The 23,791-nt window shown below is 36.6% G+C and overlaps 1 protein-coding gene across 2 annotated transcripts in view; it reads right to left on the bottom strand.

Annotated features, from left to right (window-relative positions):
• Window positions 1-23,791, bottom strand: part of CFAP54 (cilia and flagella associated protein 54) — a 386,261-nt gene that overhangs the window by 40,885 nt on the left and 321,585 nt on the right. For both annotated transcript variants that reach the window (XM_055237476.1, XM_055237478.1), the window contains 3 exons: window positions 22,352-22,458; window positions 16,347-16,485; window positions 6,035-6,109 (listed from right to left, as the gene is read on the bottom strand). In XM_055237476.1, the coding sequence (XP_055093451.1) occupies window positions 6,035-6,109; window positions 16,347-16,485; window positions 22,352-22,458 (321 nt within the window). The remainder of the gene's footprint in view (window positions 1-6,034; window positions 6,110-16,346; window positions 16,486-22,351; window positions 22,459-23,791) is intronic.

The following is a 23,791-nucleotide window of genomic DNA, read 5'->3' as shown; positions in this document are numbered from 1 at the left end:
GAGTAACCCACTCCAGGGCCTATTCTCTGCTAAGAGCTGCAAACATCAGACCAACCTGCCTACAGAGAGGAGCAACTGACTCCAGAGCCTCCTCTCTGCTGAGAGTTGTGGAGACGACAGGATGAACTGCCTGCAAAGAAGAGCTTCCCACTCCAGGGTCTCCTCTCTGCTAGGAGCTGAACACTCACTGGGACACCCTGGCTGCAGAAAGGAGCTACCTGCTGCAGGTCTCCTGTGAGCTGTACTATTGCTCAATAAAGCTCCTCTTCATCTTGCTCACCCTCCACTTGTCTGCATACCTCATTCTTCCTGGTCGTAGGACAAGAACTCAGGGCTGCCAAATGGCAGGGCTAAAAAAGCTGTAACACAAACAAGGCTGAAACATGACCTTTGCTCACCATGTTGCAGGAGAAAAGAAGGAGAGAAGAGCTGCAGCCCTTCTGGGACCCCAGGCCTGGGAGATCCCCAAAGCAAGGCTGTTACTTCTTCCTTGAGGTCCTGCAGTTCCTGGCATCTCCAGGCTTCTGGGCACCACTGTGTTCCCCACTGCTAACCAAGGAAGCTGCTTCTGGTGTGCCTGGTCCAGCTGCAGCCTTGCAGAGAGCTGGCGCCCATGCCAGCACCTAGAGCTGCCCGCCAAACTGTAGCAGCCAGCATGTCTGACTGCACAGTGGCCAAACCCCATGCTTGCTCACACACTCCTTACTGCTCCACACCTGACTTGCCCTTGGCAGGCATGGGATCCAGGTCAGTAGCGTGAGCCAAGCGCAGCCTGCCATTGGGCAGAACAAGCCCAGTGGGCCCGAGCAAAACTCGGGCAAAGACACCACTGGCCAGAGGTTTCAGGCCAGTAAAGTGATACCCCAAAGATCCCATAACACTAACAGCCTCCCTTGACTGCTACTATCCTAACACCCTCCCATGACTGTGTCTCTCTCTAGCTGTTTTCTTACCCTCTCAAATCTTCTTAAAGACGAATCTACACTTTCAAACTTCACTTTCTCACCCCTACTTTCTCACCCCTTATTTACTCCTCAACTCCCTGCAGTGTCTGCTCCCACTATTCTAGTAAAACGCCTACTGAGTGTAGTCTAGTTAGAATTGTAGAGTTAAGCAGACCCATATTTGACTCCTGCCTTCTACTTTTATCAAGCTGTGAGACCTTGCACATTCTGCTAAATTTTCCTATGCATCAGTTTCCTCATCTCTAAAACAAGGATAATAATGGTAACCAACGTCATAGGGCTTTTGTCATATTAAATATTTAAAATATTAAATTATTTAAGATAATGTCTGCACATGCCATGTGCTCAACAAGTATTTAATATTAACTGTTAATATTATTACTAGCAGTAGAAATATTTGCATTTTCATGACTATTATCATTATTGTTTATCAGGCACTATGCTAGGTCTGGCTAAAAATCTTGAACTAAAAAAGAAAATCCTACCAAACTCAAGCAGCCAAGAAAAACTGCTTTGCAATCTCCTTATATAATATGTCTGATATCTTGACCTAGGATAACCTTTTCCACTTTCAAATCATGATCTGCTCCTAGGAACCTCCTCTCCATACTGATTCTGTATGAATCTAGTTTGTTCAAATCACACACACACACACACACACACGTATGCATGTGTAATTGATTAGGCAAATTTATCTGTATCATGCGAACCAATATGAAACTATTTCATTTTGCTAACTACAGGAACTTTAATCTACACTGCCTTTGCAGCAACAAAAGTATCTATACCAATGTTCTATATGTACCTGGTGGTCAATAATTACCGACAGATAGGAGATTCTGTTAAAGAACTTAGCCCATTCCACGGTCAGTCACCATGAGAACAAGAATATTTTTAGCATCATGTTTGAATCCTACCTGACAACTTAGAAACTGCAACAATTTGAACCTACACAGGCAATTAAAAATGCTTTTTATTGCTGCCTCACCAGAAATCATATGTAATGGTTATTGACATTCCATGATTAATCACTAAGAAGGAAAGCATGGGGCACTTGCTCCCTTCCTTCATCTTTCTGCTATTCTCAGTTTCTTTTTGTCACAAGCTGTGCATGTCAATATTTATTTTAATTAGGAAGAGTTAACATAGGCAAAGGTAATTTGTAATAGGTATGTTCAGTAAGGAACCAAATTGCACAGCAAGATCTCCTGCTAGTGACAAAAACAGCTTCATGAAGGCATGTAATTTCATTTGCCTAACCATTTACTATCCCAGTACTGTTGGTGAGTCTTGTTTTCAGTGGAAGTTAGCTGGAAGCCATCTTCCATCTTGGATGGGCAGCACTTTCACCACTAGGATCTCATGTTGAGATCCTGCACATAGACCTAATTCTTACAGGATTCAACAATAATCCAAATTATAGGCAAAGAAAATAATACCTTTAACATTTGTCCTTTCCTTTCCTATAAATATTTCAAAACAAACTTGGATTCTAAACTTGTTCTTAAAACTAGTTGACTAGGGGATGAAGAATTCACACACGGAGGGTAAAACCATAGTGGGCATGATGATAATAATGATGATGATGATTATTATATAGCTAATATTTCCTAAACAATTATTTTTACTAGGCCTTATGACAAATACTGAAAATACATTATCTACTTTAATCTTCACAACAACTGTGAGAGGTTGGAATTTGTACTTTTTTACATATGAGAAAACTGAGGCTTAGAGAAGTTAAATAACTTGCCCAAGTTCACACAACTAACAAGACTCAAGGCTGAGATTCCAATCTAGACCTGTCAGAAACCAAGGCCTATTGACATCATAAATCATACATTTTATTATAACAAATTCTTTTTTATAACATATATATATATATATTTTACAAAAGAAAAAGCTTTAAAGAACTTATTGTTCCCCAGGGAGGCCTCACAATCATGGTGGAAGGCAAGGAGGAACAAGTCATGTCTTACATGGATGACAGCAGGCAAAGAGAGAGAGCTCATGCAGGGAAACTCCCATTTTTAAAACCACCAGATCTCATGAGACTTATTCACTATCAGGAGAACAGCATGGGAAAGAACCACCCCCATGATTCAATTACCTCCCACTGGGTTCCTCTCATGAAACATGGGAATTGTGGGAGTTACAATTCAAGATGAGACCTATTTTTAACCACAATTTATCCAAAATTAGACTTAAGCTTGATTTTATTATCAGTGGTCTACCACAGTAAGTCTCTACATTTCCATAATAAACAATTAAGTTCCCTGTTTAAACAGTGGGAAAAGGACATAAATGGCCAAATGAATAAGTGAAGCAAAGATTAAATTTCAGATGTTCAAAACGAAAGGAAATTCAATTCAATTCCAGAACCAATGACCAAGAGATGTGGTGTACAAGGCACTGTAAGAACTCAAAGATGAAGATAGCATCACCTCTGCCCCCAGGAAGCTAATGAGCTAATGGGAAAAATACAGTATAATATTTCAGGTCTCACTTCAAATGTCACTTCCTCAGAGAAGTCTTCAGTCTTCCCTGACCACCCTGTCTAAGCTGTGACCCCGTTCCCTGTCACTCTCTGTCACAGGGACCAGCAAACCTTTTCTGTAAAGGGTGAGATAATAAATAAGTTAGGCTTTGTAGGCCATACAGTCTATGCCAAAATTACCCAACTCTGCTTTTGTAGTGTGAAAGCAACTATAGATCATAAGTAAATGAATTAACAAGGCTGTGTCCAATAAAACTTTATTTATAAAACAGGCAGTCACCAGATACAGCTCATAGGCTATAGTTTGCTGACCCCTACTCTAACATATCACTCTGTTTTCTTCCTACATAGCACTTAACAAAATCTAAAATTATCTCGTTTATCGATTTCTTTACTGTCTATTTCCTGCCACGAAAATAGTAGCTCTAGGAGAGTGGAATCTTTGTTGCTGGTTCACAGCTAGCTCTTCAATGCACAGAAAGGAGTTTCTGACACAGAGATAGTTCTTCTAAACATCTGTGAACTGACTAAATGAATAAATACCATTTTGCTAAATGAGAAACACGAATGCCAACCAACATAAGAACTATACTTAGCCTTACTAACAATAAAAATACAATAATGATATACTATTTTTCACTTGTCACGCTTTCAACCATTAGAAGAGGAGGAGGAAAACTAGTGTAGATGGGCTGGGCTCAGCGGCTCACACCTGTAATCCCAGCACTTTGGGAAACCAAGGCAGGCAGATCACTTGAGGTCAGAAGTAGAAGACCAGCCTGGTCAACATGGTGAAAGCCTATCGCTACTAAAAAAAAAAATTAGCCAGGTGTGGGGCGCTTGCTTGTAGTCCCAGCTACTCGAGATGCTGAGGCAGAAGAATCACTTGAACCCAGCAAGTGGAGGTTGCAGTGAACCAAGATCACACCACTGCACTCCAGCCTGGGTGACAGAGCAAGATTCCATTTCAAGAAAAACAAAAAACAAACCCAGAAAACTAGTAGAGATGAATATGTGGGTAAATGGTGCTCTCATCTACTATTGATAGGAGAGAAATGTTGGTGCCACATTTCTGGAGGATTAATTTGCTGTAATATATCAAAGTGTATATACCAATTTTAAAATGGGTGAATACTTGAAGAGATATTTATCTAAAGAAGATATGCAAATGGTCAATAAGCCCATGAAACGATGCTCAACATCATTACTCATTAAGGAAATGCAAATCAAAATCACAATAAGATACCACTTCACACCCACTAGGATGACTACTATTAAGCACACACACAAACAGAAAATAAAAAGTCTTGGAGAGAATGCAGAGAAATCGGAACCTCTATGCATTGTTGGTGGTAGCATAAAATTGTACAGCTGCTCAGGAAAACTATCTGGAAGTGCTTCGAAAGGTTAAACATAGAATTACCATATGATTCAGCAATTGCGCTAAAGATTTGAAATCAAGGCTTTAGATTTGTACACTAATGTTCATAGCAATATTACTTACAATAGCCAAAAGTGGAAACAACCCAAATGTCCAGTAACAGGTAAATCCATGAAGAAAAGTGGTATATACATACAATGGAATATTAGTCAATCTTAAGAAGGAATAAAATACTAGGACATGTTACAACGCGGATAACTTTGAAAACATTATGCTAAGTGAAATAAGCCAGACACTAAAGGACAAATATTGTATGATTCTAATATGAGGTCTCTAGAATAGACAAATTTGTAGAGACAGAAAGTAGAATAGAGGTTACCAGGAGCTGGGGTGGTCGGGGAGGAGGAATTGAGGAATTATTGTTTAATGGATACAAAGTTTCTATTTGGAATGATGAAAAAGTTCTGGACAGTGATAGACAGTGGTGACGGTTGCACAACATTGTGAATATACTTAAGGCCACTGAACTGTACACTTAAAATGGTTAAAACTTTAAATTTTATATTATATTTTATAATAAAAATGTACATATACTTTTTTACTCCAAATCCAATCCCTAAGAATTAACTCTGAAGAGGTAATACAGAAGAATGAAATATGTATGTACTAGGATCAGTCAACTGCAGGACCCATCAATAAAGATCTAGTGATGTAAATGGCACCTGACACAACAAATACATAAAAGAAACCATTATGCAGGCATTAAATATGACAAAGTAGACTTTCACATAAAAATTTATCCATAAAATTATTATTCGATGAAAAAAGCAAGTGACAGAATGCAGGTAAAGTATGATACCATTGATATAAAAATTCTGAAGTTTATCTGTACATAGGGAAAATTCTAGATATACTCTAAATGTTAATAGGGGTTATTCTGTGAATGGTAGATTTGAGGTGACTTTAAAAATGATCCTCTTTATAGTTCTTTGTATTAGTTGAATGTTTTTTGAACACAGAATTTTTTTAACCAAAATAACGTGTTATTGTAAACTCATGTTTATCACTTTTTCACATTAATAAGGAGGGTTAGGCCCTTGATACTTACAATTAGATGTTTTCTATATTTCCATTTCATAGCAATAATACTTGTGAGTGAATTAGATACAATTTTAAAGGAAAAATGCATACCTCGGATAGTGGTGTTGGCTCTTTATCATTCAAAAACAGAGATGCTATTTCAGAGCAACACTGAATAATCATGTCCTAGAAATAAGAAGATAGTAATACAGTGAGGTTGATATTATTAGAAACCTAAATATTACCTATTTAATTATAAACTATTTCATTTGTCTTTTCTTGATCATTATCTAACCTTTGTTCCCAGGATAAGACAGAGGGCTCAGAAGTCATAACCCCTTAGGTAATTAGGCTCCTTTGAATTGTATCTAATTGTACAAAATAAGATTTCGAAAATAATTATTTTTCTAAATAAGGTTTTGAAAAATTACTTTTCTTCTGAGAAGAGAGCCCTGGAATGAAGAGTTTCAGATCCCTGAAAGGGCTTGCAGCAGAGAAGAATGACTGGGAATTATGGAAGACAGGGGAAGAGTGAATGAAAAGGAAGAGAGTCAATAGCATGATGACACTAGCCCTGCTGCATGGATGCAGCCATGTTCATATGTGGACACCCAGTCCACAAGGGACCTACCCATAGACACGTTGAATCTGTCAGATTCCCTATCATATGATTTCATGTAAGCAAGAACAACAGAAGAGACATACAATCAGTATTGACTGCATGAGCTGAAAGGTCCAGATGCGGAGTTGGAGAAGGCAGCCATTAGGCCAATGTGGGAGAAGACAGAGGAGAAGATGGAGATGAGTGAGAACTCACGCCACCTGCAGGGCTGAGCACAGTCTTGGCTCCTGATTCGCCAGTTCAAATTTCTGTGAGTCCACTGTTTCAGGTTCCAGTCTTTGTCTGTGCGTGACCATACTCAACTCATCCTGACAAACACTACCTCCCTACCAAATCTAATTGACTTCAGTTAGTATAAATAGTTTTTTCCTCACTTACAACTGAAGAAGTCATAACTACGTAATTGTCAGAAATTAACTATGCCTACTTCACAATGTGGCCAGTGTCTGGTACTGAAGGAAGAAAAAATTTGTTTTTCTGATAATATACATAATATATAATTAAATATTATATTTAATTATATATAATATATAATTACCTACTATATATAATAGGTAATCATATATTATTTAATGATATATAATAGGTAATCACATATTATTTAATGATATATAATAGATAATTACATACTATTTAATGATATATAATAGATAATTACATACTATTTAATGATATATAATAATTATATACTATTTAATGATATATAATAATTATATATTATTTAATGATATATAATAATTATATATTATTTAATGATATATAATAGATGATAATTATATATTATTTAATGATATATAATAGATAATTATATATTATTTAATGATATATAATAGATAATTATATATTATTTAATGATATATAATAGATAATTATATATTATTTAATGATATATAATAGATAATTATATATTATTTAATGATATATAATAGATAATTATATATTATTTAATGATATATAATAGATAATTATATATTATTTAATGATATATTATATATAATTATATATTACTTAATTATATATTACATATTATATTAATTATATATAATGTATAATATATAATATATAAGTATATAAGTATATAATGTATAATATATAATATATAAGTATATAAGTATATAATATATAAGTATATTATATAATTATATATTAATATATTAATATGTATAATATATTATATATAATATATATTAGTATGTATAATATATATTATATATAATTATATATCATATAATATATTAATATATTGTTATATATTAATTTATATATTATATAATATATTAATATATTGTGTTATATATTAATTTATATATTAATATATTGTGTTATATATTAATTTATATATTAATATGTTGTGTTATATATTAATTTATATATTATATATTAATTTATATATTATAATATGCAATATATTATATATTATATTTTATATATTTAATATATAACATATGATATATATTATATAATGTAATATTTATATAATATATAAATATAATATAATATAAATATAATATAAAATAATATATAATAAATATAATATATAATATAATATAAAAATATATATTTATATTTGATATAAATATATATTAAATATAAACATATATTATATATAATTTATATATTATATATAATTTATATATAATATATAATTTATATATTATATATAATTTATATATTATATATTATATATTATTTATATAATATATAATATATAGTATATATAATATATAGTATATATACTATATAATATATAATATAGAAACCTAATATGTATATATTATGTAATAATATATAATATATATTACATATTATATAATATAATATATGATATATTATATATCATATATTATATTATATAATATATCACATTATATAATATAATATATTACATTGTATAATATTTTATATATATTATATATTATATAATATTAAATATTATATAATATATTATATATTATATAATATATTGTATTAATTATATTATATATTAGTTATGTTAGATAATATATTATATAAATATTACATTATATAATAATATATATTACGTTATATGTAAATATATAATATACAATATATTACATATTATAATATATAAATATATAAATTAATATATAATATAATACATAATATATACATTAATATATAACATAATATATAAATATATAAATTAATAATATATATTATTATATATTTTTTATATATACACACACATTTACCAGCATTTAGAATACTAAAATGATAAAAGTGCATTAATTTTTAAATAACTAAGCAATACTGGTTAAAACCTTGAAATAAAAAAGCAAACAACACCTGAACTCAAAGCCCCAAAACTCCATTATATCTAAGTTTAAACAAATGCAAAAACAAGGAAAAGGCCAAATTTCAGGGTTCTAAAACCATAGATATTTCAATTTAACAAATATAATCAAGGCATTATATTAGATGCTGTGGAACACAAAGATGAAGAAACAGACCCTCTCCTCCCAATATTATAATTACTCAGAAAAACAGATTCATATACAACTAAATAAAATACCAAGCAGAATGTGCTCAGAACACAGGTAGTTATGACATGGTCTAGGATCCTAGATGTGGGAGAGAATAATTCTTAGTAGTAGAAACATGGAAGACTTCCTGGAGGAAAGGTCATAAGAACTGAGCCTTGAAAAAATACTGCAACTTCAACTGGTAGAGATTGGGGACCAGGGCATTGTAGGAAGGGTAGGGTGGGGGGAGCCATACATAAGCAATGAACAGGGGACATTCAAGGAACACAAGGAATTTGCTGATATGGTGATATGATCTTCATTGCAGGTGTGTATAGGAACCATGGCAGTGAGAGTTCTCACCGGAGAGGTAAATTGTTAACAGGTCATGTAAAAGTAAGGAATTTGGATTTTATTGTATAGAGAATAGAGCAGGACTGGACTGAGGGAATAATGGTAGAGATTGCTTTGAAAAGATAATTTGACCACAGTTTAAAAGTGAACTGCACTGGAAAGAGACAGAAATCAACTAGGACACTACTCAAACAGTTTGGGTAGGAAGTGATCATGGCTAGAAGTGGGCCAGCTTCTATGGGTCTAAAAATGATGGAGGACAGGCAGACTACCCAGCACTAGTCAGGGTACACCAGTGTCCTGTGCTGATCTTGCCAGGACCCTGGTCCACTTTTCCAGATAGAGGGGAACACACATCCACTCCTATATACCCCTTATTTACCTGTATTTTCCAATTGAGTGCTTAGGTAAGGTATGCTTTCTGTCTAAATAAAAGATTTCAACAACAGCATGAAGGGTTATTTTAAGGATTTCATTAAGAGCCATGAAACGAAATGACACTGTCTATGTCATTAATCAATTCACATCACAGATGAAGAGAGCAATGCTACCTGAAAAACGCCTTGCCCTGCTTCAGCTCAACATTCTTCAAACAGAAATTTTGCTTCAATGACATCCTTTTAGTCTGGCATTACTTGAGGTAAACCGCATACACATGTTCTGAAATTGGCTGACTGGAGGTTGGGATAGTGAGTTCTCGTGTGACCTTGCTACCACAGAGATGAAGAAGGGGAAGGCAGGGAGCTCACCAGTACCAGCCAGAAAGCGGTTGGATGCATGAGTGCTGCAGCTAGCGAGGGGCTGGGAGGGCACAGAATGACCCTTGCTCAGTCTTTGCCACTTCTCCCTTAAAAAGAACATCTGCTATTTCTATGAGTAGTGGCCCTCTGAGTGACTTCAAGATATTAAAGCCGATTCTTAGATTTAGTTGAAATCATCATTTTCCTTCATCTATAATGTGGGTGGGGGGAAAAAAACTTCCTAAGTTGCTTTCCAGCCTCCAAACTCTTGCTTCCCTCATCTCTCCTTCACATGCCACCATGATTGTCTTGGCAAATCATAGGGTGGATCATGAGCTGCCCTTCCGGGTGAGGTGCTGCCCCTACCTTGTCCTAGCCCTCAAGATCCAGCCCTGCTTTCCCACAGCCCTCTCTTACAGAACAAATCCTTTCACCATTTATCCATTCAACATCAATCAAATTCCTCCTATAGGCCACGAAGGAGGAATAGGAGATGAACAAAACACAGAGAGCCCATAAGGAGTTCATGGCCTAGTGAGGGCAATTGGAGAGACAGACTCCTACAGCACTTGGTGGTGAGATCAGAGCAGAGGAAGCACATAATTCCACCCAGCCTTCCTGCGCCATCTCCCGCTACATTCACCCTGTACTTCTGCCACAACAGACGTCTTATTGTTCCCTGAATATGAGATTCAGTTCCATGACTTCATATCTCATCTCTTGCTGTATTCGCAGTCTGGAATGAGTTTTCTCCACAGGTCTCCAACTAGAAGTTTCACAAACTATTAAGGAAGCACTAAGGTTCAGTTACTGGGCTAGATATTGGCGATATAATGATGAATAAGCCCTCTGAGCAAAGGAATTCACAGTCAAGAGAGAGGAAGAGACAAGTAATCAGCTAATTGCCTAACCAATACAGGATATTTGGGGATGCAAGGAAACATGGCCTTAATTTCAGTCTAGAAGGGCTAGAAAATGCTGTGTGAGCTATTTAAGCAAGCACAAAGTCTAGCTCAACTTTCTACACACGCACACACACACACACACACACGATCTATGTAAATGAGACTTTAAATACAATCAGTTAGAAGAGTTTGCATCAATAACCCCACTGCCAAGAAGGAAGTATTCTACAACTCTACCTGTCTATACAGTGTAGAATGTAGATAATGGGGAAATAGGAAAACTGAAGCCAGAGGTACTAAGTTGAACGACATAATAAATTGCTGAGCCAGACTGGGAAGGAGAAAAGAAACAAAAATCTCTATGTAGACTGAGTTGGAGGAAAAGGTGTAGGAGTTTGAGCCAAATGAGACAGATGTTAGAGAGCTGCTATGGATGCCAGAGAGCTATGAGGGCAAGACAGCTGGGAAAAAGAGGATTTACGAGAAACTTTTCTGTGTATTGTAAAGGATTCTCCCTGGGATGTTCCTATAAGAGACTGGAAAGATTTAGATTATTTTCAATGGTTTTGGACATCAGACTGACTGCCACACTTTCTTAAGACAGAGCTACTGGGTGGCTGGGCTCATTAGGAATGACATCTGCGTACCTATGGCCATACTCGTACATTGATTAAGCTCCTCTGTGACAGGGACCTGGTTATATTGATTTCTGTATATTCTCACCTCCTCAAGCCTGGAAATAGTTTGCACATAATAGTTCCTCAAAAAGAATTTGTGAATTGATGCTAATTTCCAATTGTGTCTTGCTCTGTGTTCTCACAGTACTTTAATAGTTGGGATATACTCCCTATATATTAATTTTAATTGTCTTACAATCAGGCATTTCATAAATGTTTGCTGAACTAACCTTAGGAGACTTGGCAAACATATTTTAAACTTTTCATATCAGTATGCTATCATTCCAAATAAGGTGTATGCATCTTAAAATCAGGGTGGTTTGCATCTTCCATATGCTTTAGAACACCTGACAGGCTCTGAACACTCCCGTTAACTGTGAATGACAGATTAAAATAACTCAGCCATTCAGAGCCAGTGTTGTTCACTTTAGAAAAAAGGACACACAAGGTTTTCAAGCCAACAGTGATTGGAACACCTGTTCTGTAGCCCTCCCAATACATCTTAAATTAATATATGTGTTCTGAAGTTCTTGGCTTATTCTGGACCCTAGGGTTTTGGGGGGAAATACATAAAAAGGAGTGAAGAGGAAAACAAGATTCACTACCTTCCCCCCATATCAACCAAAGACACATTTTCTTCACCCTTATATTCAATAACCCACCAACAATCTATACTGTTAATAGAAATAAATATATTAGATTATGGAAGCTATGAAATCCTGTCCAATTCCAGACCAGAATTGATCTCTTTTAGAAGTGTCCTACTTAACTTCTAATTAGCTCCATGTGAAGGTTGTCATGACAACAAACTAGCAGATTTAGTCAATAGAATTTATTTGATACAACCCAGAATTGAGCTTTTTTTTTTTTTAATAAAGTACTCATTAGTATTGTGGAAAAAAGAAAAATTTGTATGTAATTTCATTTCTCAACTTTCAAACGCTGTGAGCTAATTTGCTTGCCAATTCACCTAAACGAATATTAGTGTTCCTTCTGTCTGGTGACATTCTTCCATATATAGAACAGAGCCAGAAAATATCTAAAATGCCCCACGTTAAAGCTGAAGAAACACTTTCTAGGTTGGAGAATAAAACAAATTCAAAAACACAAAGAAGAACATCAAGAGTGAAAAGAGTTTGTTCTACTTGAGGGTTGACCCAGGCACACCCACCATTTCAGTTGGAACAGGAAAGCAAGCCATAAGCCTTTCTTAAGGCAAGGTAGGTCCTCCAGATTCCTCCCTCCACTTATCTTCAGACACCACCATACCCTCGACCTCATTTATTTCTTATTTGTTTATATTTATAGTCAACCTCTTGACTCAGATGCTGGGTTCGTTTTGATGAATTTGATACCTACATCTGCCCACCAAGGATGTTTTGGTGACTCTCAGTCCACCCAAAGAGCCCATCTCTCCATCTCAGAGCAGGATTTGAATGAAAAGATCATTTTGGAGTTGAGACGAAAATTAGCTCCAGGAAAAGCTAAGAGACGGACCTTCAGTAGTAAAGCTGAGTGGCAGAGGGTACAATCTAGAATCCTTACTCTAACAGATGCCCATTCTCCTGCCTCAGACAATCTAAGCTGAAAATGGGTTCAGAGGAAAATAATCATTTTCCAAATATGAACTATATAGTAGTGAATTTAGGGACGATTTCAGCAAAGAATATTCTAGACCATGGCTCAAAAATAGCAATATGGTAAATCTGGTATGTGGCTTAAAAATTGTCATTGTAGGTATTCTACAAAAGAAGTATAAAAATAGAGAGCTGAATTCTTTTTGGAAATAGACATGAAAGGGCAATCAGGCACTTTATAAAATAAACCTATATCTACAGCTATAGCTATAAAACCTCCCAAGTTTGAGATAGTTTGAGCTATCTGATATATTGAGGGATTTATTATAAGCACTCAGTACATCATTAAGCATCATAATTCATGTGGCAACATTGGAGGACACCGAAAAGGATGTTCAACCAAAATTCTAAGACATCTGCCCCATGATATACCCAGGCACAGAGCACAGAAGTCATAAATGCTGAAAAGTGGCATTTTGCAAAGGCTAACTGTACTTGCACAGTAGATTCTCTTACGGTTAGGCTTGCTGCTTTTACAATAATGAAAAATGCATTCATTCACTCTACTGATAAATTCAAACTAAAAATGCCAACAAGTATCTTCTAAATATCAGGAAAGTTGCTGACATTTACACTTTCACATAATGGAAGTGTATAGATGAGGTAAACAAGAAAACAAAGCCAAACCAGTAATATTCTTTCAGAACTAAAAATATTTTGTTACTGACACCCAATTAGATATTCCTAGCAGAAAATGATTTAAGTCAAAAAGATATACTAGACAAAAAATAAAGTGAAGATCCTAAAAGCAAGAGAGATGGGTAGAATTAAGTGCTTCCTCTGCTCTGATATCAGCAGAGTGAGGCAAGAGTCTGCATCTCTCATTGCTCTCATGAGACCACAAGCTCCTAAGGGCTCTCTCTGTGTCTTGCTCATCCCCGATTCCCATGCCATGGCAAGTAGGAGGCATGCAAAAGATGTTGAATGAAGAAATGATGAATAAACTTTGTTTTGTAGGTAAGAGTTGTGGAAAAGTGAGGCTGGGACCCAAGTAGCTGGGAACTCAACCCAAAAAGTGTCACAAGGAGGGCCCAGAAGCAGAGCTATGCAACAGGCATGAGAGCATTCAGTCTTCAACTGGAACAGGAAGGTGGGAGGCTCCAGAGGAAAATGTGTTTGAGACATTATTTGATAAATATGAATACTTGAGTAAAAAAGTCTATGGATGAACATATGAAAGTTCTGATGTAATGACTGAGAAAACATAAAAAGACAAGTCAAGAAAAATTCAAACACAAAAGAAAGGAAAATAACTATAGTGCACTACTTGACTCAGCTGTGAACATCATTTACAGGGTCATAACACTGAATATTGATTTAATTAAATTTTGTGAGGTAACAATATATAGAAGAGAAGGGAAAAGAAGAAGTTGGGGAGAAGTATAAGTGAGCTAAATCCATATATATCAGACAGGGAATCAATACATCTTGTCTAAAATTGATGCCTCCAGAAAAAAACAATAATTTCTGGCTTTCAGCATGATTCATCATTTTGTCTGGCTTTCTGTCTTCCAAACTGGTGGCACAATTGTTGGCACAGCATATAAACTATTCGGCTAATGAACAAACTATTAGTGGAAGTGATATGATGGAAGTTTCATGAGCCAGTGTGTAATGTGCCCCCTTCTTTCCCTCCTGCCACAGTGACTGGTGATGTTCCATGACGAATGCACCACCCACCTGGATGCTGGCATGAGTAGACATGAAGCAGGTCCCCAGCTGACTCACTCAGATTTGGAGGCTTTTCATTACCCCATCTTTCATGACTGATACTGAATATTATTTGTAGATGTGAAAGCAAATAACAAAAGCACCAGCTAAAAGTGGAAAGTGGTTGCCTCTGCAGAGCAGAATTGTGGAGTGAGCAGAGGTTGGGCAGCAGATTGTCTTTTTTTGTTTTAAGCCATTTAGATCTAACTTTTAAACAGCTACAATAAGTACAGAATACATCTCTCAAGAAATTAAGGTACAGATGGTAATTTAAAGAACAGGTAATTAGGGGAGAACATATATTCCCTACCCTTCTCATTTCCATAAAGGGTAAGGAATTTCCATATCTCTCCCAAAAAAGGCAAGACACTTCCAGCTTCTTTTGGATTTACTCACAAAAGAGTAGAGTGACTTATCTCATCAGTGAGTTTGGGAAAAGCAACAGAGCATGCTAGGCTCAGCCCCTTCTGGGCTTTGTTTATACTTTTTGGAGGCACCCTACCTACAGAACTATAATTCTCTGCTCTCCATGCAGTAAGCTAGAGTGGGGCAGAAGGGAAATGGGGAAACCCTGTGGTTACACAGGTGTGCCAGATGACTGCATGACTAGGTGGGCAAGTCTGGCTATTCAGGGGTAAAATATTAATGTGCTCATTTGGCCATAGACCTAAAGCCAAGTTCACGAATCAGCTTTATCAGTAATGATGCTGACATTTTGGTCTCCATATAACTGTCTTCTGTGCCCCAGGAGAACTCAGAACTCAGGAGGGGACAGAAAACCCCCATCTCCTCCAAAACACAAACATCGGTCATCAGAAAAGCAACTCAGCTGTGTGACCAGACTTAATAGCATACTATACAGATAATAGCCTTTTTTGTTAGAAAAATATATATAATATAAAAAGTCTGAAAAAATATGCTTATCTATATTTTCTAGTTTTTCTTCACATATTATTTGGGAAATAAAAGTGTTTAAATAATAGACTTAGAGTGAAAAAAGGAATATTGCAAAGTCACAAAGCATTATTTCTTAGGATTCACAGCTATAGCTGAACGATTTATCTGGATTGGTTTGTGTTCATTCACCATCAAATTCTTGTAATTCACATGCTTAGAAGACCTTCAGACCTTCAGAAGACACACTACATATGTGTCAAAAAGTTGAGTCATGTCTCGTACTCTGAATAAACTAGTGGCAGAAGAATTACAGAGTTTAAGTCCAGTTACATAGTTCTGCTTTGAGGATATAAAAGATAATCTATAGCAATGTCATTTTCCATTATTTAACAACTTACTTCCATTTCATTATCAACTGATTCCTCTTCCACTTCTATTTCATATATGTTTTCATTTGAGGTAATTTCAGGAGCTGCTGGCAATGATAGTTCAGCTATTTGAGCAAGATTAGATAACTTCTCATGAATTGAAATAATCCTGAAAATAACAAATATATATGAATTTTATTTGAAGAGTTAAGAAAGGTATTTATGGCCAGGTGCAGTGGCTCACGCCTGTAATCCCAGCACTTTGGGAGGCCAAGGCAGGCGGATCACAAGGTCAGGAGATCGAGACCATCCTGGCTAACATGGTGAAACCTCGTCTCTACTAAAAATACAAAAAATTAGCCAGGTGTGGTGGTGGGCGCCTGTAGTCCCAGCTACTTGGGAGGCTGAGGCAGGAGAATGGCGTGAACCTGGGAGGCAGAGCTTGCAGTGAGTGGAGATTGCGCCACTGCACTCCAGCCTGGGCGACAGAGCGAGACAAAAAAAAAAGAAAGGTATTTATTTGCAGAATCAATAACTTGTATAAAGTAAGCCCTCAGTTATTTAATGATTAGATTTCTGATATGGCCAGGCATCATTCATTCAGTAATTCCCTTTATTCAAGAAACATGAAGAAAGAGACACAGTCTTAACTTTCATTATGTTTATGGTCTTGTTATATATACAGATAAAAATATAATTAGAAATTGCAAAAGCACAATGAAAAAGGCACACATCTAAAATATTGCTGAAGATGAAAATAAAGAAAATAATTATCTATGTGGTGAAACAAAATCTAGGCAATAACAAAAGATTTACTCCTATGGAAGTCTTAGTCATGCTCTGACTATCCAGCTGACCTGCAGGTAAGAATTATGACAAGTTAGCAACGACTCTAAAAGATCAGTCAAGGGACCCATAACAATTCAGTGTATTGCATGTGTGTCGGGAATGGGAGTGAAGAGGGTGGAAGAAGGGAGGTAGGGAGAAGAATCAAGAAAAATGGAAAAGTAAAAGCCAAAGGAGGGCACTAGCAATGATGCTGAAGACAGGGTTCACACACAAGTTAACAGTGATGCCCTGAAGGCAGAGCGGACCAGGGGAGTGGAGGCAGAAGGTGGAAAGGCTTACAGTTGAAGAAGGCAACCAGCCACCTGCATGGCCCCGGTGACTCCACACTACAGGAACAACACATATGTGCATACATGTGTTTACCTATGTGTGTGCACATGCATGTCTCCATTCAAGGAAGGAAGAAAATTTTTATGCAAAAGAAGCAAATGATCCCAAAAACAAACTGACATCAGAAACATAGGCAAAAATGTCAATTTTCCAATTTTCCACAGCATCCTCATCTGCAGTATTGTGCAATACTTGATTATACTAATGACAGCTCTCAGCAATAAAAAGTTAAAAATGTAATTACATATAAGAAGTTTTGAATTTATATAGCATGCCTTAGAAACTTTTCTGTTAAAAAGGCAACAGTTAAATGCAAAGATTTGTTGTAAAAGTTTACTTGAAAAACTTACCCATTAAAAAATGGGTCTTCCTATACACCAATAATAGACAAGCAGAGAGCCAAATCATGAGTGAGCTCCCATTCACAAATGCTACAAAGAGAATAAAATATCTAGGAACACAAATTTCAAGGGATGTGAAGGACCTCTTCAAGGAGAACTACAAACCACTGCTCAAGGAAATAAGAGAGGACACAAATAAATGGAAAAACTTTCCATGATCATGGATAGGAAGAATCAATATCGTGAAAATAGCCATACTGCCCAAAGTAATTTATAGATTCAACGCTATTCCCATCAAGCTACCATTGACTTTCTTCACAGAATTAGAAAAAAACTACTTTAAATTTCATATGGAACCAAAAAAGAGCCTGTACAGACAAGACAATCCTAAGCTAAAAGAACAAAGCTGGAGGCATCATGCTACCTGACTTCAAACTGTACTACAAGGCTACAGTAACCCAAACAGCACGGTACTGGTACCAAAACAGCTATATAGACCAATAGAACAGAACAGAGAACCCAGAAATAACACCACACATCTACAACCATTTGATCTTCAACAAACCTGACAAAAACAATCAATGGGGAAAGGATTCCCTGTGTAATAAATGGTGTTGGGAAAACTGGCTAGCCATATGCAGAAAACTGAAACTGGACCCCTTCCTTACACCTTATACAAAAATTAACTCAAGATGGATTAAAGACTTAAATGTAAAACCTAAAGCCATAAAAACCCTAGAAGAAAACCTAGGAAATACCATTCAGGACACAGGCATGGGCAAAGACTTTGTGCCTAAAATACAAAAAGCAATTGCAACAAAAGCCAAAATTGATAAATGGAATCTAATTAAACTAAAGAGTTTCCACACAGCAAAAGAAACTACAGGCAACCTAAAGAGTGAAGAGGCAACCTACGGAACAGGAGAAAATTTTTGCAATCTATCCATTGGACAAAGGTCTGATATCCAGAATCTACAAAGAACTTAAAAAAATTTACAAGAAAAAAAAAAACCCATCAAAGAGTGGGTGAAGGATTTAAAAGACACTTCTCAAAAAGACATTTAGGCAGCCAACAAACATATGAAAAAAAGTTTGTCATCACTGGTCATTAGAGAAATGCAAATCAAAACCACAATGAGATACCATCTCACACCAGTTAGAATGGCAATCATTAAATATTCAAGAAACAACAGATGCTGGAGAGGATGTGGAGAAATAGGAACACTTTTACACTGTTGGTGGGAGTGTAAATTAGTTCAACCATTATGGAAGACAGTGTGGCAATTCCTCAAAGATGTAGAACCAGAAATATCATTTGACCCAGCAATCCCATTACTGGGTATATACCTGAAGGACTATAACTCATTCTACTATAAAGAAATACGCACATGTATGTTTACTGCAGCACTATTTACAATAGCAAACACTTGGAATCAACCCAAATGCCCGTCAATGATAGACTGGATAAAGAAAAAAATGGCACACATACACCATGGAATACTATTCAGCCATAAAAAAGAACGAGTTCATGTCCTCTGCAAGGAAACCATCATCCTCAGCAAACTAACACAGGAACAGAAAACCAAACCCTGCATGTTCTCACTCATAAGTGGGAGTTGAACAATGAGAACACATGGACACAGGGAGGGGAACATCACACACTAGGGCCTGTCGGTGGGTTGGGGACAAGGGGATGGAGAGCATTAGGACAAATACCTAATACATGTGGGGCTTAAAACCTAGATGATGGGTTGATAGGTGCAGCAAACCGCCATGGTACATGTATACCTATGTAACAAACCTGCATGTTCTGCACATGTATCCCAGAACTTAAAGTAAAACTTAAAAAAAAAAAGGGTCATCTCCAATAATGCTGGAAAAGGTGCCTGATGCATTGGAGAGAAAAGAAGATGAGGAGGCGGAAGACTTGGTGAGTCATGCTTGGTTCCTTCAAACTCTAGCCATGAAACCTTAGACTACTCACTTAACCTCTCTGACCCTAAGGTTCCTTCTACTGTAAGACTGGAATAAGAAAATCCACTTCATCCAATTCATAAGGCTTTTGTAAGGATGAAATGACATAAGTATGTATATTCTTAACCACAAGGAACCACATGAAGGAAAGATAGTATTCTAAAATGCCATTCTTTTACTCTAATACCCAGATAAAGAAGTCTTATTTGTCTTCCACAAATAGCATAGCTTTCCTTTATAATACTTGGGATTCTAGGAAGGATAAACCGTTCTTCGACATTTGGGTTGCAGATTGTAAATGAGTGTCCAGAACTTCACTGCCTGTGCTGGCAGAGTAAATGGCCCCATCTAGCTCCACAAAGGGCAATCTGGGACTGGGCAAAGCAGGCTGGGTCCTCATGCAAAGAGCAACATCAGATGACCTGAGTCTTGGTGTGAGGCCTGGACCCCATGACTGCACCTGCCTACATCTTGCTCCCTCCCTTTGTGCTCTGGCATGCATTTGCCCCTCACTTCCCTGTCCTCCCACGTACTTCTTCATTTCTGTCCTCCAAGTCAATGCCTGCTCCAGCTTTTTAAACCTTGGCACCACAAACAAGCATCTACCATTCCGTCTGGGCTCCCCACAGCCTCTGCTTTCATTTACTGACTCTTGGGCACTCTCTCCCAGAGTCTGCCATGGCCTGGAGGGCAGAACCCAGTTGTAAGTAGAAACATGGATGACTGGAGATTTAAAGGCAGAGACAGTAGGCAGGGAACTTGATCTTGGTCACAACAGCACAATTTAGATAGAACTACACAGAAGGCTTTATGTCTGTTTACTGAGAACACTATTGTTTCCTTTGTTGCTGTAAAAAAATGCAAAGAGTGAACATATACTTTTTCTTATGAAAACTTAACTAGGAGATGAGGAAGTGAATGATAAAAGGAGTATTTCCCAATTCGCAGGTTATCCAAGTTTCTTCTTCTCTGGCCTATTTTTTCTGACCTGTTTTACTCCTACTTTGCCTTCCAAAGGATGATCAGGACCAATTTCCCATGTACTAATCTTGAGCCTCATAAGAACACAAGGAATGCCACCCAGGATGAGAGAAATAGTTTATTTTCACAGTGCCACCAAAGGACAAGGAGATAAAAAATTGTTGGGCATGGTCCTCTGTGATGGCCTCAGTGGCTGAGGCTTGTCACTAATTTTAGTAACCCTACTATTGATCAGAAGTACACCAAAATTCAAAACTTTCTGGAATAAAAAAAGCAGCTTATCAGTTTGATGACTTTCTACTTTATAGAAATTATAATCATTTTCATCATGTGGGGCTGGAAAAAAATCTACATTTCTGGATTTACAAAGCAAGTGCAGAATTACCTGATTTTGTTGCTTAGCTATGCTGGTCTATAGCCTGTACCTAAGTTTTTGACCATTTCACTTGGAAAAGAAGAAAGGAAAGGGAAAGGAAAAGGAAAAGAAGGAAGAAAATAAATTGACTGAATGAAAATATAGAGGATAGGAGTGGAGGGAAGGAAGGGAAGAACAGGAGAGAAGAGGAGAAAAGAAGAAAAGAAAGAAAAGAAGGAAGAAATAAATTGACTGAATAATTGAAAATATGCCCAGCTCTTGAAACAGCCTTTGTCTCTTTCATGGTGATGCCAAGAAGTCATTCAAAATGAAAATTATGGAACATAAACAAGACTCTCAAAGGAAGGACAGAGAAGCACTAATTCTCTGTTTACCAAGCCATTGATGGAACAGGCGTTAGTGGTTAAGCTTTTCAAAGCACGTTCACACACTATCTTGGTCCTGACAATAACCCTGAAAGGCAGGCAGAGCAGTTATGATCATTTCCATCCTACAATGGAGGAAATGGAGGCTAAGGTCAGAAGGGCAATGAACAATGGAGTCAAAAATAAACTAAGTAATAAATTAAAAAACAACAACAAGGAAATTTGTAAAGTGAAACAGGAAGAGAGAAACGAGGCATGAACAAAAAGTTAAGAGATATGACCTGTTTGATGGAGAGGGAGGAAAACAACCTAGATGAAGCAGATACTTCTGATTGGGCACAGACGGAAAGGTGGGCCAAGGGAGGTAGTGGAGTTTGGGCTTAATTTTGAAACTCCATACAAAGCCACATTAAATTATTTTTTAACCACACTGAAACTACAGGCAAAATATAGTACAGACAACATCCTTGTGCTCTCTGTAATCTCTATGAAGCATGTATGAACTGTTCCTTTGGCAACCCTCAGTACTATTATTAGTATTATTCCCATTTAACTGATAAGGAAACTGAAGTACAGAGGTTACATAAACTGCCCAAGGTTGTGAAGGTGATAAGGGGCACAACTGGTATTTGAATGAAGCAGGCAGGATTCAGAGTTCATGCTCTTAACCACTGCAATATAATATTCCTCTGAACAAAAGGAAGATTCTTCTAGAAGTGCCTTTTAGCAGGTCTCCTATGCTACACTTTGCCAATTACTGAGTCTATTCTCATGAGAAATAACAACAAAGACAATTAGAGTTGTGGAATTTTTACTTGCCTATTCAGTGGAATCCATAAAGAGCCAACACGTATACTATTATAAGTGGAATGTCTAACATCTGAAATCTTCAGAGGCTTCAAATTATATGCATACAACAATAAAACCTATAAGAAAAATAAAAGGGGTATAAAATGTGACATCAAAATTAGAGTTTACCTCAAAAAATACAGCATTAGTTCACAAAATATATCACTGTACTTTAAAAAGTATTTGTTTAGAAGAGAAAAATTGGGTTTTCAATTCACCCGAAAGAGAAATGACGTGAACGAGAATTGTACAAAGCTTGTAGGATGAAAATAAATACTATTTGGTAACAATATGATATTATTTTTGAAGAGTGACATTTTGTATTGCAACTAAGTTTATATTTCAGCTTTTGAAGGCCCTCTACAGTAAGTATTAAGCACACACCTGGTAAACAGCCAACTTTGTTCCTTGTTACTTCTCAACGTGTACTGTTCCCATAAGTGGGCATAGTCATTTCTATGAGTTCACTTATGTGGTTCCCTTCCTCTTCTCTCCATTTATCCAATCCACACACAGCTTTCTAGCCACCACAGCTAAGATGAAACGTCCCTTGATGATTCATGCTCTAGTAATTTCCCCGTTGTTTGGATTCTGACAATTCTTAGAGTCAGTTGCATATGTTATAGCACCTACTTAGTTATGGATTTGTAGCGTTTGAGAGTCACAGAACCTTAGAGATAATCTGGTCTAATTCCCTCATTATAAGAAAGCTATTGTCCAGAGCTGCCAACCAAAACCGAGTAATTAGGCATATTGAGGCTCAGAGAACAGAGCCCCAAAGTAACAAAGGACATTAGAAGGCGTTAGAAACTACCTCAGAACGAAGACCTTTTAACCCAGCACAGGTAGGGGCTCTCTCAGGAGGTTCCCGTGTCTGCCTGAGAAAACTTCTTCCAAAAGAAGTACAATAGTCTTGAAGCTCCCTTTCTAGGAATTTCATTAAATAACCAAGAAAGATTAAGCGTCAGGGAGGAGAAATGACCAAAAGGCATCACCATGCCCACACAGAGCTTTTGTCTATTCTTCTGAGGGCAGCTTGGAGAGATTGCCTGGGAGACTTTATCTGCATAATCAGACAACCTTTGTTTGCAGCATTGTGCTACCCCTCTTCTTCCCATAACTTCCCACAAGCTATTGTCTGTTCCTGGTCCCATTAAAACAGATCATTTAAAAACTATGGTGTGCACTTTGGGTCCATTCAGTTCCGTAAAAATCATTGATGACTCCTCAAAATTGCCCATATCCCCAACTTCCTCTCCCTAAAGGAAGAAACCTGAAGAAGGGTATATAAGCTTCTGAATCTCTCTGGGTAATTGGGTAATGATTCTCTTGTTATTTTCCTGTGCTTATACACATTACTAAATTTGTATGCTTTTTCTCCTGTCAAGCTATCTATTTTCAGTATTATTT

The sequence above is a fragment of the Symphalangus syndactylus genome, chromosome 13, assembly GCF_028878055.3.
Source record: "Symphalangus syndactylus isolate Jambi chromosome 13, NHGRI_mSymSyn1-v2.1_pri, whole genome shotgun sequence".
Taxonomy (NCBI): domain Eukaryota; kingdom Metazoa; phylum Chordata; class Mammalia; order Primates; family Hylobatidae; genus Symphalangus; species Symphalangus syndactylus.
The sequence above is the reverse complement of the archived record's forward strand: the minus strand, read 5'-3'. Positions and strand labels throughout refer to the sequence as shown.